Source organism: Dermacentor silvarum, chromosome 2 (assembly GCF_013339745.2).
Source record: "Dermacentor silvarum isolate Dsil-2018 chromosome 2, BIME_Dsil_1.4, whole genome shotgun sequence".
Taxonomy (NCBI): domain Eukaryota; kingdom Metazoa; phylum Arthropoda; class Arachnida; order Ixodida; family Ixodidae; genus Dermacentor; species Dermacentor silvarum.
The window spans coordinates 104,430,781-104,444,207 of record NC_051155.1 but is presented as its reverse complement, the minus strand read 5'-3'; the positions used below and the strand labels follow the sequence as shown (position 1 = coordinate 104,444,207).

The window sequence follows — 13,427 nt, the reverse complement described above, 5'->3', positions numbered from 1 at the left end:
AGCTTGGCTCGATGCATAGAACGAAAGCGAACGTTGATACAGGCGCGCGTCTGCTATCATCCAAAATGTCGTACCATTTTCGGGGCTTCCCTATCAGATGGTGTCAGCATATCTCAGCTGCACACCCAAACTGCCGTAGCGCCTCCTGGCCAGCGCTGGTTCCCCATTGGTTGGCGGAACACACGCTAGGGGAATCGCTGCAGCTTCCACGCGCGACGGCTTCGTGCTTGTCCTGAGTTGGCAGGGAAAAGCCACAAAATAAGCCGACTTTAACGCTGAATGGTGTTGCGACGAGATTTATTGTCGTTGATAACGCTGCTGAAACGCTAGGTACAGGAAGACATTGCAAGGGCTGTTCGTAGCACGGGGTTCACTCGCGATCACGGCACGGTCCTTCGTCTTCCTCTTCAGTCGGCACATACACAGGGGCGCCTATGCTTAATTACAATGCCCCGGGAGCGAAGCGTAGCCATCCTGGCGACTCAGGGCGCAGAGAAGATGAGTGGGTCGTAATACGGTTTCAGGCGGTTGACATGTACTGTCTCTCGCCCACGACGACGCAGGTCTGGTGACACTGTGAGCGGCTCAACGATGTAGTTGACTGGTGAAGTGGCATCGATGATACGGTACGGACCGTGATAACGCGCCAGGAGTTTGGAAGAGAGGCCAGGAATGTGGGCTGGTATCCAAAGCCAAACTAGCGAACCGGGAGCAAAGCTGGGTAGCGGTTGATGAGTATGGTCATGTCGTGTCTTTTGACGTTCTTGAGTCTCGCTAGTGAGGGAACGTGCCAGCTTACGGCAATCTTCAGCATACTTGGCGACTTCGGAAAGCGGAGTGTACTCTGCGGCGTCAGGTTGGTACAGCAGTATCATGTCCAAAGGGCATGAAGGCTCACGGCCATACACAAGGAAAAAAGGGGAAAAGCCGGTAGTCGTTTGCGTCGCGGTGTTGTATGCGAACGTGACAAAGGGGAGTACGGTATCCCAGTTCGAATGGTCTATACATCCGCAATATGTCGCCAAGTGTGCGATTGAACCGCTCAGTGGTCAGACCGTTGGTTTCGGGATGGTATGCGGTCGATTTTCGGCGAATGATCCTGCGCTCAGTGAGGAGGGCTTGGATGCCCTCCGACATAAAGACACGGCCCCTATCACTCAGTAGTTCTCAAGGAGCACCGTTGCGAAGAAAAAAGTTGCGAAGGATGAAAAAACCAACTTCACAGTGATCGCTGCCGGCAGATCTGCAGTCTCAGCGTAGCGAGTAAGATGGTCTACGCCGACAATAATCCACCGATTTCCACACCCGCTGCATGGAAGCGGGCCGTAGAGGTCGATGCCGACACGGTCGAACGGACGAGCCGGGAATGGTAGCGGCTGCAACGGTCCTGTGAAACGCTGTGTAGGTGTCTTGCCCTGTTGGTAAGTAGTACAAGACTGAATGTACTTTTCCACAAAGTTGTACATGCCTCGCTAATAATAGCGCTGACGCAACCTTGTGTAAGTTTTGAGGACGCCGGCATGAGCGCTTAGGGGATCAGTGTGTAGCAAGGAGCCATTTCCGACCGTCGGGCATATAGTTGCGGCGATATAGAATGTTGACCCGCCATGGTTGCTCAGTGGCTATGGTGTTGGGCTGCTGAGCACGAGGTCGTGGGATCGAATCCCGGCCACGGCGGCCGCATTTCGATGGGGGCGAAATGCGAAAACACCCGTGTACTGATATTTAGGTGCACGTTAAAGAACCCCAGGTGGTCCAAATTTCCAGAGTCCCCCACTACGGCGTGCCTCATAATCAGAACTGGTTTTGGCACGTAAAACCCCATAATTTAATTTGATATAGAATGTTGTCTCGTACGGAAAAGTGGGTTGCTTGGCGACGGAGTGCTCGTGTTGAAGGGACATCAGACGGAGCGGCAAGATAGTCAAGTAACATTGCAAGTGTTGGGTCCTTGCGCTGCTCTGTGAGCATGTCGGTCATGGTCAACGGTGACAGGGTGGACGAGGTTTCTGACATAGACGCCAAATCAGGCGTCAGTGGGAAGCGGGAGGGTGCATCAGCGTCGGAGTGCTTGCGACCGGAGCGGTACATGACGCGGATGTCGTACTCTTGCAAGCGAAGCGCCCAACGTCCTAAGCGTCCCGACGGGTTTTTCAAGGAAGATCGAAAGCCAACAAATGGCATGGTGGACAGTAACTATGGCGAAAGAACCGCCGTAAAACTATGGGCGAAACTTGCTTAGTGCCCAGATGATCGCTAGGCACTCCTTTTCTGTCACTGAGTAATTTAATTCTGCTTTCTTTAGAGTACAGCTCGCATAAGCGACGACGTATTCATCATAGCCAGCTTTCCGTTGCGCTAAGACCGCACCAAGGCCAACTCCGCTGGCGTCAGTGTGAACTTCCGTGGAAGCAGCAGGTTCGTAGTGGCGAAGAATCGGTGGTGAGGTCGACAAGTGGCGCAACTGCTGAAATGCCGCATCACATTCAGGTGACCCCGCTGCTATGCCGTTACTGGCGGAAAGTAAACTTGTCAAGGGCGCCATGATAGATGCGAAGTTGCGTACGAAGCGACAAAAATATGAACATAAGCCAATAAAACTTTTGAGGGTTTGGATAGACGTGGGCGTTGGGAAGTCTGCAACGGCGCAGAGCTTGTCTGGGTCCGGGAGGACGCCGTCTTTGGAGACTACGTGACCCCAGATTGTTAGCTTGCTTGCAGCAAAACGGCCCTTTTTGAGGTTGAGCTGTAGGCCGGCAGAGGCGAGACAGATGAGAATGCCATGCAGGCGAGCGAGGTGTGTCGGAAAATCGTTTGAGAAGACGACGATGTCTTCGAGGTAACATAGACATGCCTTCCATTTGTGGCCGCGAAGGATGGTATCGATCATACGCTCAAAAGTAGCAGGCGCGTTGCACAACCCGAAGGGCATGACGGTAAATTCGTAGAGGACATCGGGTGTAACGAATGCGTTTTCAGACGGTCAGGTTCAGTCAGGAATGTTCTGGCGGGCGATGGAACGTTGGCGGCGCAGCTCGTCAAAGCTCTGGCATAGAGTAATAAGGACGGACACGCTAGTTGGGCTTTTTGCCAGCCACATCTGGAAAGCGCAGTCGTCGATGCCCTTGAAGATATGCTTGATCTTGTCATGCTCTGACATGCTGGGATGTTTAACTAGCATTTGTTCTTTCATAACGTAGTTCGCAAAGAACAAGACCGTGAACCAGGATATTTGAAAGAGCATGCAGTACAGGTGGCTATACGTATAAGCCGGTATGTATATGTGTGCATATGACTTGTTTTTTTTTTTGTCTCCAGTGGAAATAGAGAGAAAGATTAGGAAGAGGCGCTATTTTGGCGGCAGTTTACGGAGCACGTCTCAGCACCTTGGTTTAGGGGATGGGGACATAAAAAGGAAAGAAGATAGAGAAGTCGTGGTCGAAGGCGGGATATGAGGAACTTGCCCTTCCCGAGGAGCCTACCGCAGCACGTAAGGTTAAGCGTCCTCCAATTTTTTTTAATGGTGGTGGAACTAATTGTCGTTGGCGTGCTTTGGTAGATGGCATGACAGCGATACGATGGCGACAACGACGGGGTGAGCAAAATGAAATAATAATGGAGGAGATGGCGGTATGACGACGATGGCAGCATGACCCCGACGGCATGACAACAGCAGAATAACAACAGCGAACGACGAACATGGCACAACAATAACGTAACACCTACGCTTTCTTCATTCGTTTACTTCACCGAAGCCAGATACTTTTGCGACCATTCGCTTTAACTACAAATAACAGCAGGATAAAAAGAAAAACTGCGTAAAGGACAGTGCCTTAGCATTGTACCGCTGCTGCCTTGCCCACTCCGTATTAAAGTTGTCGATTGCGTCGCTGGCAATGCTGCCCCCAGAATATAAGGATATGGTCAGTTACTGCAGTAACGGATCCGTGTCCTTTCTGGTTGAACACGTCGTCACAAGATGGCGACGCTAACATGACTGATCACATTTATGCTCCCGTTAAGCCAGCATTCCGTGAACGTTAATTTCGTATACGAACAAGCGAAAACTCTACTCTGTCGATTAAAATACCCGTTCTTAGCGTACGCCGTTTCAAGAGTCTAATGCTTCGGTTTCGTACTCGTAGTTCACGCTGCTCGTTATGGCCACCACGTTGTTGTCCTTGTCCCAGTAGCAAGAATGAGAAGTGCCGCTATCCTGTTGCGCTGCGTCGGTCATTCCATAGAAACTGAGATCATCATGAGTTTTCGAATCGTCAATCTTGGCTTTGGAGGTGTTCGCCGTTTCTTCTGACAAAAGGTCTTCAGTCACCTGCAATGGGCGAAGATCTGTAAGCAAATGTATTGCACACAGCAAGAACGGCTACTGAGTATCTAGGTCGTAAAATGAGACATTCAGCGCGTAAAATTTTAACTTAATTAGTCGCTGTAAGGCTGTTGAGAACTATCTGTTCCCGATTGAAATGTGGAATGATTGAATGATCGAATTGTGGCAATCACACAAACTACCCAGCTAAGCATTCTTGTACAAATGGTTGAATGAGAGGAGAAAGAGAGAGGGAAATAACTTTTTTTAGAGCAGGCGAAGAGTCTTCGCCCTAAGTGGGCAGCCTCAGTCCGGGAAGCCATGGACACGAGCCGGTCGATCAGATTACCTTGGCCATTCAAGCTGGGGCTTGATAGCTGAGCCTTCCACTGCTCCTCGGTTAGGTGTTTAGTGGTAATGGTTCCCTGTGATCCTTTGCATCCTCACACCATGTGTGATGAGGATGGAGAAAAGTAAGAATTGGGTTGAAGATGAATATGCAGAAGACAAAGATAATGTTCAATAGCCTGGCAAGGGAACAAGAATTCAGGATCGCCAGTCAGCCTCTAGAGTCGGTAAAGGAGTACGTTTATCTAGGTCAATTACTCACAGGGGACCGTGATCATGAGAAAAAAAATTCACAGACGAATAAAATTGGGTTGGAGTGCATACGGCAGGCATTGCCAAATCGTGACTGGGAGCCACTGTCGTTGAAAAGAAAAGTGTACAATCATTGCATTCTACCGGTGCTAACATATGGGGCAGAAACTTGGAGGTTATCAAAGAAGCTCGAGAACAAGTTTAGGACCGCACAAAGAGCGATGGAACGAAAAATGTTAGGTCTAACGTTAATAGACAGGAAGAGAGCGGTGTGGATCAGAGAACAAACGGGGATAGCCGATATTCTAGTTGACATTAAGCGGAAGAAATGGAGCTGGGCAGGCCATGTAATGCGTAGGATGTATAACCGATGGACCATTAGGGTTACAGAATGGATACCAAGAGAAGGTAAGCGCAGTCGAGGTCGGCAGAAAACCAGATGGGATGATAAAGTTAAGAAATTTGCAGGCGCAAGTTGGCATACGCTAGCGCAAGACAGGGGTAATTGGAGATCGCAGGGAGAGGCCTTCGTCCTGCAGTGGACATAAAAAAGAAAAATAGGCTGATGATGATGATGACCATGTGTGGTAGGGTGTTTGGTACTTTGCAGAATGCGCAATCTTAGCTGTGAGTGGTGGGCGAGATCCTGTGTATCAAGGTGCCAAGGACGTGACTGTTGGTTTGGATTTCCCGGAGGGGGACTGATTCTTGTTAGTTTCGGGTGGGGCCGGGAGTATATGTTCTTCGATCTGGTCTAATGCGGTAGAACGTCGGTGTATTTCTTGGGTACATCCTGGGTTCTCCAAGATCCCTCTGGCAGTGGTGGTCGTTTAGCGTATCCTCGGGCTGAGGCGTTGGTAGCCTCGTTTCCTTCCGAATGGGTGTGTCCCGGAGCCCAGATGATCTAGGCGTCTGGGAGGTGACTTGCTGTGGTATAGTAGAAGAGCCTGAACTTTTGGTAATGTTGTGGCCCCTGAGCCGTCTTTCGAGATGTTTAGGCCAAGAATGCAGAGAGAGTCGACTTGAGGGATAAACACCGCCAAGAAAGTTTTCCGGATCCGGAATTTCACATATTGGGGGCCTTTCTCGAGTTCGCGCTTTAAGTACCAGGAGCTCACACTTTTCCGCAATTTTTGAGGTAAGTAGGTGTTGGTACAGTCTATAGCTTTCTGGGGGGCGCCTTGTTGCTTTCCTTGGGAGCCGCTTCGAATCCAGATTGCCGTCGATATTGTCAAGAACCTTGGGAGTTTCGGCATAGCGATATTAAACAGGAGGAGATATAACAGAGCCTTGCGGGTTGCCTTTTTCGCTCCTCGAAATTTAGCCGTCTTGAGGTTTTCCAAGCTGATGGTGGCCGTACGGTTCGTAAGAATGCTTGGACGTAGTTGTATGTTCGCTCCTAACAATTGGTGTCCTGTAGGTTCCGGAGACAGGAAGAGAGCGTTGTGGATCAGGGAGCAAACTGGGATAGCCGTTATTCTAATGGGCATAAGAGAAAAGATGGAGCTGGGCAGGCCATGCAATGCGTAGGATTGATAACCGCTGGATCATTAGAGTTACAGAATCGATACCAACAGAAGGGAAGCGCAGTCGAGGACGGCAGAAAACTTGGTGGGTTGATGAAGTTATTAAATTTGCAGGTGCAAGTTGGAATCAGCTATCGCAAGACAGGGGTAATTGGAGATCGCAGTGGACATACAAGTAGGCTGATGATGATGAGGTTACGGAGTATTGCGGCGTGTGAAACATTGTCAAATGCCCCCTTGACATTCATTCCAAGGTGGACACTCTTGCCGTGTTTGTCGATGTGATCGATAAGGCCTTTTTTGAGTTGGAGGAGGATGTCTCGAGTGGACAGATGTTGCCGGGAGCCGTAGAGTGTATTGGGGATGTGCGCTTGATCTTCCAAGTGGCTCGTGAGACGGTGCAGGACCATGCGCACGAGACGGGTCAGGACCCTGCACATGAAGTTAAGGATAGAGGGTGCATGTTCCCAAGCCCTGGTGTTTTTAGACTTGAGAATCATGATCACCTCGGCGCATTTCCACAATTCTGGTACATCCTCTGTCTCTCAGCTGTTGTTTATATGCTCGAGAAGGTACGTCGTCGCCTGTTGGTTGAGGTCACATAAGATTTTGTTGTTTATTTGGTCCTTGCCGGGAGTAGTGTTCCGTGTGCGCTTTGCGAGGGCTGCTTGTAGTTCCGCCTGCGTGAAATGCCGGTCTAGAGCCTGGTTTGGGCTTCCTTAGTATGCTGGGTGATTGGTTTGGTGTGGAGTTCAGGAAGTGCTGTCGATGAATTTCTGCTTAATCTCGATCAGAATTGCTTGCTCCGTTCCATCCTAGCTATGTGATGAAAACTGAAGACGACGAAGAGGAGAGAACGCGTGAAAAAAAGGCTCGCGCTAGCGCCATCTTTGAGCAGTCGGTTCAATAAACCGCTACCGGCGGACGCGCAGTCGCTTCGTTCCTTACATTTATGGTGCCGTGAAACCCGGGAGACGACTGGCGTCCTGCACCGACGATGGATCGACTGCGACGCAGCAGAGGCGTACTTCGAGCCGCTGCTACAAGGCTCATCTCGTCCGCTACCGAAGCGCTACAAGCCGAGCATCCTTCGCCATCCGACCTGCAAGTTATTCTGGATGACCTGCAGGACAAGGACTCGGCACTAGCAGCGCTCAACGAGATGATTGCCGACCTCATGGACGATGGTGACGAGTATGAGGCGGAAGCCACCGTCGCTCTGGAGTACCACGACAAGATCCGCAACACCATGAGCCGGGTCCGCTTCATTCTGAATTCTGCTGCAAGAGCCGGAGACAGCGCCACACAGAGCGTTCTGAGCGACACCGCCACCCAAGGCGTCTCCACTCAAGCAAGTTCCCGAGCACCGTTACACCGAGTTGCCCTACCGAAACTACAGGTACCCGTTTTCTCCGGTGAACTTCGCGAGTGGCAGGGCTTCTGGGAACATTTCGAGGCCACGATCCATAACAACCGCGAGCTGTCCGACATCGAGAAATTTTCGTACTTAAGATCATACTTAACCGGAACAGCGAAGCGTGCAATCGAAGGTGTGCGTCTGGCGGATGCGAACTACGCTGTAGCAGTGAAATTGCTCCAAGAGAGGTTCGGCCGTCATACCGCCCTCGTTGACGACCACATCGACTGTTTACTTGCCATTGCGCCCATTGATCGCTCTTCTCAAGTATCGCAGCTGCGGGAACTCTACGAAGAGGTGCACTTTCGTACAAGCTGCCTCGACAGCCTCGGCGTTCCAGCGTCAGAATACGCGGTCATCCTTCATCGCGTTCTTATGCGATCGCTTCCCGAAGATATCGCTATTCTCTACCGTCAACGCATGAAGGAGACTGAGCCCGATGACGGGGCTACTCCGAGGTCGCGGCAAGAGGAGGTGAGAAAGGTCATGAAGTTCCTGCAGGTGCAAGTCGAGAGCAGAGAAGAGAGCCACGCCTCCCGTTCAAGGTGCCTACCGAAAACTACCTCCGCGGGACAAGGGCGGTGCCGACCTTGTCTACCACCGCCGGTACCGTCAGCATTAGCCTTGGCCGCAGGATCAGCATCGAACGAGCATCCCTGCTGTGTACTGTGTGATGACCGTGACCACACCATAAAGGACTGCCACGCCACTTTGTCAGCCCACGAGATCAGACGCCGGCTTGCTGGAAAGAACTGTTGTTTTAAATGTGGCAGAGAGGGCCATGTAGCACGAATGTGCCGCAACGCCGCGTGGATCAAGTGCAAGTTATGCTCGAAACGTCACCTTTCCGTACTTTGCGCCATATGGAACCAAGATCGCAACTACCCGTCTCCGGAGAGCAGGGATCCACTTGTCCACCATGATCCAACGAAAAGTGTCAAGCCGCCAGTGACAAGTGCTCCAGCTAGTAGTGATATGTCTGCACCTGTCTTGATGCAAACGGCCACAGTTTGGGCGTCCGGAAAACACAATTCCGTGTTAGTTCGACTACTGCTTGACACCGGCAGCCAGAGAACCTTTATTCGACGCGACCTGTCCAAAAGGCTCGACCTGCCTTCCCTCGGGACAGAAGACCTCTCTCTCTGGACGTTTGGCACTTCTAAGTGTTCCCGCCCTTACAGCTGTCGAAGTGTCAAGCTCGAACTTCATAGTCGGTTCGACTCACGTAGCGTCACCGTAGATGCGTTGGAGGTACCGGAAGTCTGCACCGTGAAGACTCCAGCCATCGGACCAGATCTCCTCGCACAGTTGCGTGAACGCAAGATGTTTGTCGCAGATGATAATCGACTGGGCGATCGGCCGATACCGACAATCAGTGTCCTTATAGGATCAGATTGCTATTGGCGCATAGTGACCGGAAGAATAGAACGTCTACGCAGCGATCTATGCGCGGTTGAGACGGTCTTCGGTTGGCTAGTGCAAGGCGTCTACCCAGTAAGGCCCGCCAATGCCTTGCCTAATTGGAACTGCAGCGCATCTGCCCTATTCCTTGCGTGTGAGCGGAATGGGCAAGCCGAACCTGACATTGCTGACCCGACGGAGATGTGGCGACTCGATGCAATAGGGATAACCGACCCTCAGGATACCGCTGGAGTTTGTGACCAAACGGCAATGACTCAGTTCACACAGTACGTGCACAAGGAAGCTGGACGTTACGTGGTTCCTCTGATGATAAGGCACCAGGGAAGACTGACTAGCACCAATCGAAGTGTCGCCGAAAACCGGCTCAGACGCCAGCTTCAGCGCTTCGACGGACAACAGGAGCTACTCCAGGAGTATGACCGCACCATCAGTGAGTACTTCAAAGAAGGTCACGCCGAACGTGTCGACACCTCTCGAGAACCCGAAGCGACGGTTTACTACCTTCCGCACCATGCAGTCATCCGTCGGGAAGCTATCACTACGAAGATACGCGTAGTGTTTGACGCCTCTTCCCATGAACGGGGCGAGTCATCGCTCAACGATATCTTGGACAAAGGGGTGAAACTTGGTGCCGAGCTCTTGCAACTGCTTGTACAGTTCAGGATGAACCCAATTATCCTGACAGCGGACATCCGGAAGGCTTTCCTTCAAATTTCAATCCGACCTGAAGACCGCGACGCTCTCCGCTTTCTATGGGTTGACCGACTGCCCGGCGACGAGGGGAAAATACCTTCCATCGTCGAATGGCGAATGACTCGTGTGCCCTTCGGAGCGTCGTCTAGCCCTTTCCTTCTATCTGCTACTTTGCAGCATCACTTCGAAATGTGGAAAAGGGCTCAGCCAATAATAGCTACACGCCTAAAGACATCATTCTACGTGGACGACCTCGTCATAGGAGCTTCCACTGAAGAAGAGGCCCTCGAAATCTACCGTGCTGCATTAGCCATCTTAGCAGATGCAAGTATGGAGTTGAGAAAGTGGTGCTCCAACTCCAGCGTTCTTTGCCATCAATTCCTGAAGGACAACACTTCTCTCGACACCATTGGAGAAGCCAAAGCAACAACAAAGCTGCTTGGCTTAGTATGGGACCGCGAAGCTGACGATATCGTGCTTACCACCAAAGCCGTTTCCGAGTATGTCGCTGCGCACTCAGCCACGAAACGCACCATTCTGCAGTCATTCGCAAGAATCTATGATCCTTTAGGTCTTATGGCTCCGTTCATCATTCGAGCGAAATTATTGTTCCAGCAGCTGTGGCGTAGGAACTCACCGTGGGATGAGCCATTACCGGAAGACGTCGAGAAACAGTGGGAAGGCTGGACATCCGAACTACCAACGCTCTCCTCGCTGCGAATTCCACGCTGCGTCATCTGTCACAATCCGCGACAGATTTCACCGTTTGAACTTCACCTGTTCTGCGATGCAAGCCCACTGGCATACGGCGTAGCCGTCTACATGCGCTACGAGATCAGAGGAGGAACAGTTAAGGTTCAGCTGCTCATGAGCAAGTGCAGGGTCGCACCGCTGAAGACTACCTCGCTGCCACGCCTAGAGCTGCTTGCGTGCCTGTTGGCTGCCAGGCTTTGGAACTACCTCCGAGGAATTCCAGAGACATCCAGCTGTCAGGGCGTGTTTTGGAGCGACTCATCGATAGCCCTACACTGGATTGCTGCTGACGCGAGACGTTGGGAGACTTTCGTGAGAAACCGTGTTCTCGAAATCCAACGCTTGACTTCGGGGTATTCTTGGAGGCACTGTGCAGGCACCGACAACCCAGCAGATTTGCTCACGCGTGGAGTAGCAGCCCAGTTATTGACGCGCAAGTTTTGCTGGTGGACCGGTCCTACGTGGTTGTCACAGCCCCATTTGCAATGGCCTGCGAATATTTGTTCTGCTCCTTCACCGGAGGCCCTTTCTAGCGAGACCAGTGAAGAGATATCCGCTTGCCCCACCGCAGTAGTGGTACTCTCGTCGCCCCCACACGAGCCATTGCTTGAGGTTGCAAGCTTTGGACGCCTCTCCCGATTACTGCGAGTAACGGCTTGGATCATGCGGTTTCGTCGGAACGCTTCGCAGAACATGCCATCTTGTACCGGACCACTTACGGCGTCAGAGTTGCACCAGGCGGAGATGTATTGGTTGAGGCATGTCCAACACTCCGCATTCGCAATCGAAGTCAAGGCCTTGGAGGAAGAACAACGAGTTCCCAACACCTCCAGTGTGCTGACGCTACAGCCGTTTCTCGACCGTGACAGACTACTTCGTGTAGGAGGCCGACTGCAGCAGCTTAACGACCGAGAGGAATTGAAGCATCCGATCTTGCTTCCTTCAGATCACCGGTTCACCGACCTCTTGGTTGATGCAACACACGTAAGGCTCCTACATGGAGGAGTTCAGCTCACCCTCCTGGACCTTCGGGAACGCTTTTGGATCCTCAAGGGGCGTCGCACAGTGAAGCGCGTTCTGAAAGCGTGCTTAGCATGCCGCCGACGGCGCCTACTTCCCGAAGCTGCCCCTGTAGCACCCTTGCCAAGGGAAAGAATTAGTGAAGCAACACCGTTTGAAGTGGTGGGAATTGACTTCTGCGGGCCACTCTATTGTCGTGCTGAATTACCATCCACTGTAAAAGTGTACATCGTTGTTTTTTCTTGTGCTGTGACGAGGGCAGTACACCTGGAGCTCACCACAGATATGACAGCGCAAGCATTTTTGCTAGCCTTCAGACGCTTTGCAGCACGACGTGGAATTCCTGCTATCGTGCACTCTGACAACGCGAAAACATTCCGCTGCAGCGCCAAGCATTTGTGCTCCCCTGTCAAAGACAACGTTCAAGACTATGCCAGCTCTCACCGAATCCAATGGCGCTTTATTGCTGAATGTGCGCCGTGGTGGGGAGGCTTCTGGGAGCGTGTAATCCGCACAATTAAGGATGCACTGAAGCGTTGCCTGGGACGGAGCAGCTTGAGCTACAACGAGCTACTCACCGTGCTTGCTGAAGTTGAGGCGGCAGTTAACTGCCGTCCGCTCACCTACTTGGAGGATGACGTCACATCCGCAGAAGTTTTGACGCCCTCACACTTCTTAGTCGGCAAGCGTCTCGTCACTTTGCCAACAGAACAAGAAAACCCCGCTCTTATTGCTGACGCGCCTGACCTTCGACGACGAGCTCGGCATCGGGAACAGCTGCTTCGCAGGCTTTGGAAGCAGTGGAAGAAGGAATACCTTCTTTTCCTGCGCTCTGCTCACCACAGCAAGCCTGTGCCGTCATCGAACTTAAAGCCCGACGATCTTGTCGTCGTCGAGGACATAAACACTCCGCCTATGGCATGGAAGATGGGCCGCGTCGTTAAGGCGTTTCAAGGAAGAGACGGTATTGCGCGGTCCTTCCTGATACTACTATCGAACGGCCAGCAAGTGCGACGTCCCATACAGCGGCTTTACCTCCTGGAGGCGCACACGTGCAGCGCGGCCGCGGGAGTGTGATGAAAACTGAAGACGACGAAGAGGAGAGAACGCGTGAAAAAAAGGCTCGCGCTAGCGCCATCTTTGAGCAGTCGGTTCAATAAACCGCTACCGGCGGACGCGCAGTCGCTTCGTTCCTTACACTATGTATTATTCAAGCAAGGTTCTTGCGAGATTGAGATTTGTACTCTGTGGTGTCGAAGAGAGATTTGAATATGCTACAAGTTTTACGTGTACTTAGAGTACCTTGGAGCCGATCGCACGATTGATTCCAATTTTGGCTTCCGAAGTGTTCGGCATATTCTTCGGCCTGCTTGGTGATCTTGACAATGCGTGTCATGAGGGTTGTTTCTTTACTGCTTTGTCCATCCTCAAAGGAGTTCTCATCGCACTTCCCAAAGGTTGAGGAGGCGGGAGTAAGCTGGATTTCTGTCGTGTGACGTTCGACATTTTTCATTAGGGATTTCGTCCAGGCTTCGAGGTCAGCCGTGGATGGTGGGGGCCTATCTTTCCCCAAGGTGTCCCACTTCTTAAAGCGAGCCTTGCCGATACAAAATGGTGTCTCCCTCTGGGTAATTCCATTCTGTATTACGTGATGATCACTTCCAAGAGTTTC

General features: G+C 51.8%; 1 protein-coding gene across 1 annotated transcript in view; it reads right to left on the bottom strand.

The window, feature by feature from the left end:
* LOC119441058 (scoloptoxin SSD14) overlaps positions 1–13,427 on the bottom strand; it is a 77,795-nt gene that overhangs the window by 28,103 nt on the left and 36,265 nt on the right. The window contains exon 7 of the mRNA XM_037705779.2: positions 4,140–4,330. Within this exon, the coding sequence (XP_037561707.2) occupies positions 4,140–4,330 (191 nt within the window). The remainder of the gene's footprint in view (positions 1–4,139; positions 4,331–13,427) is intronic.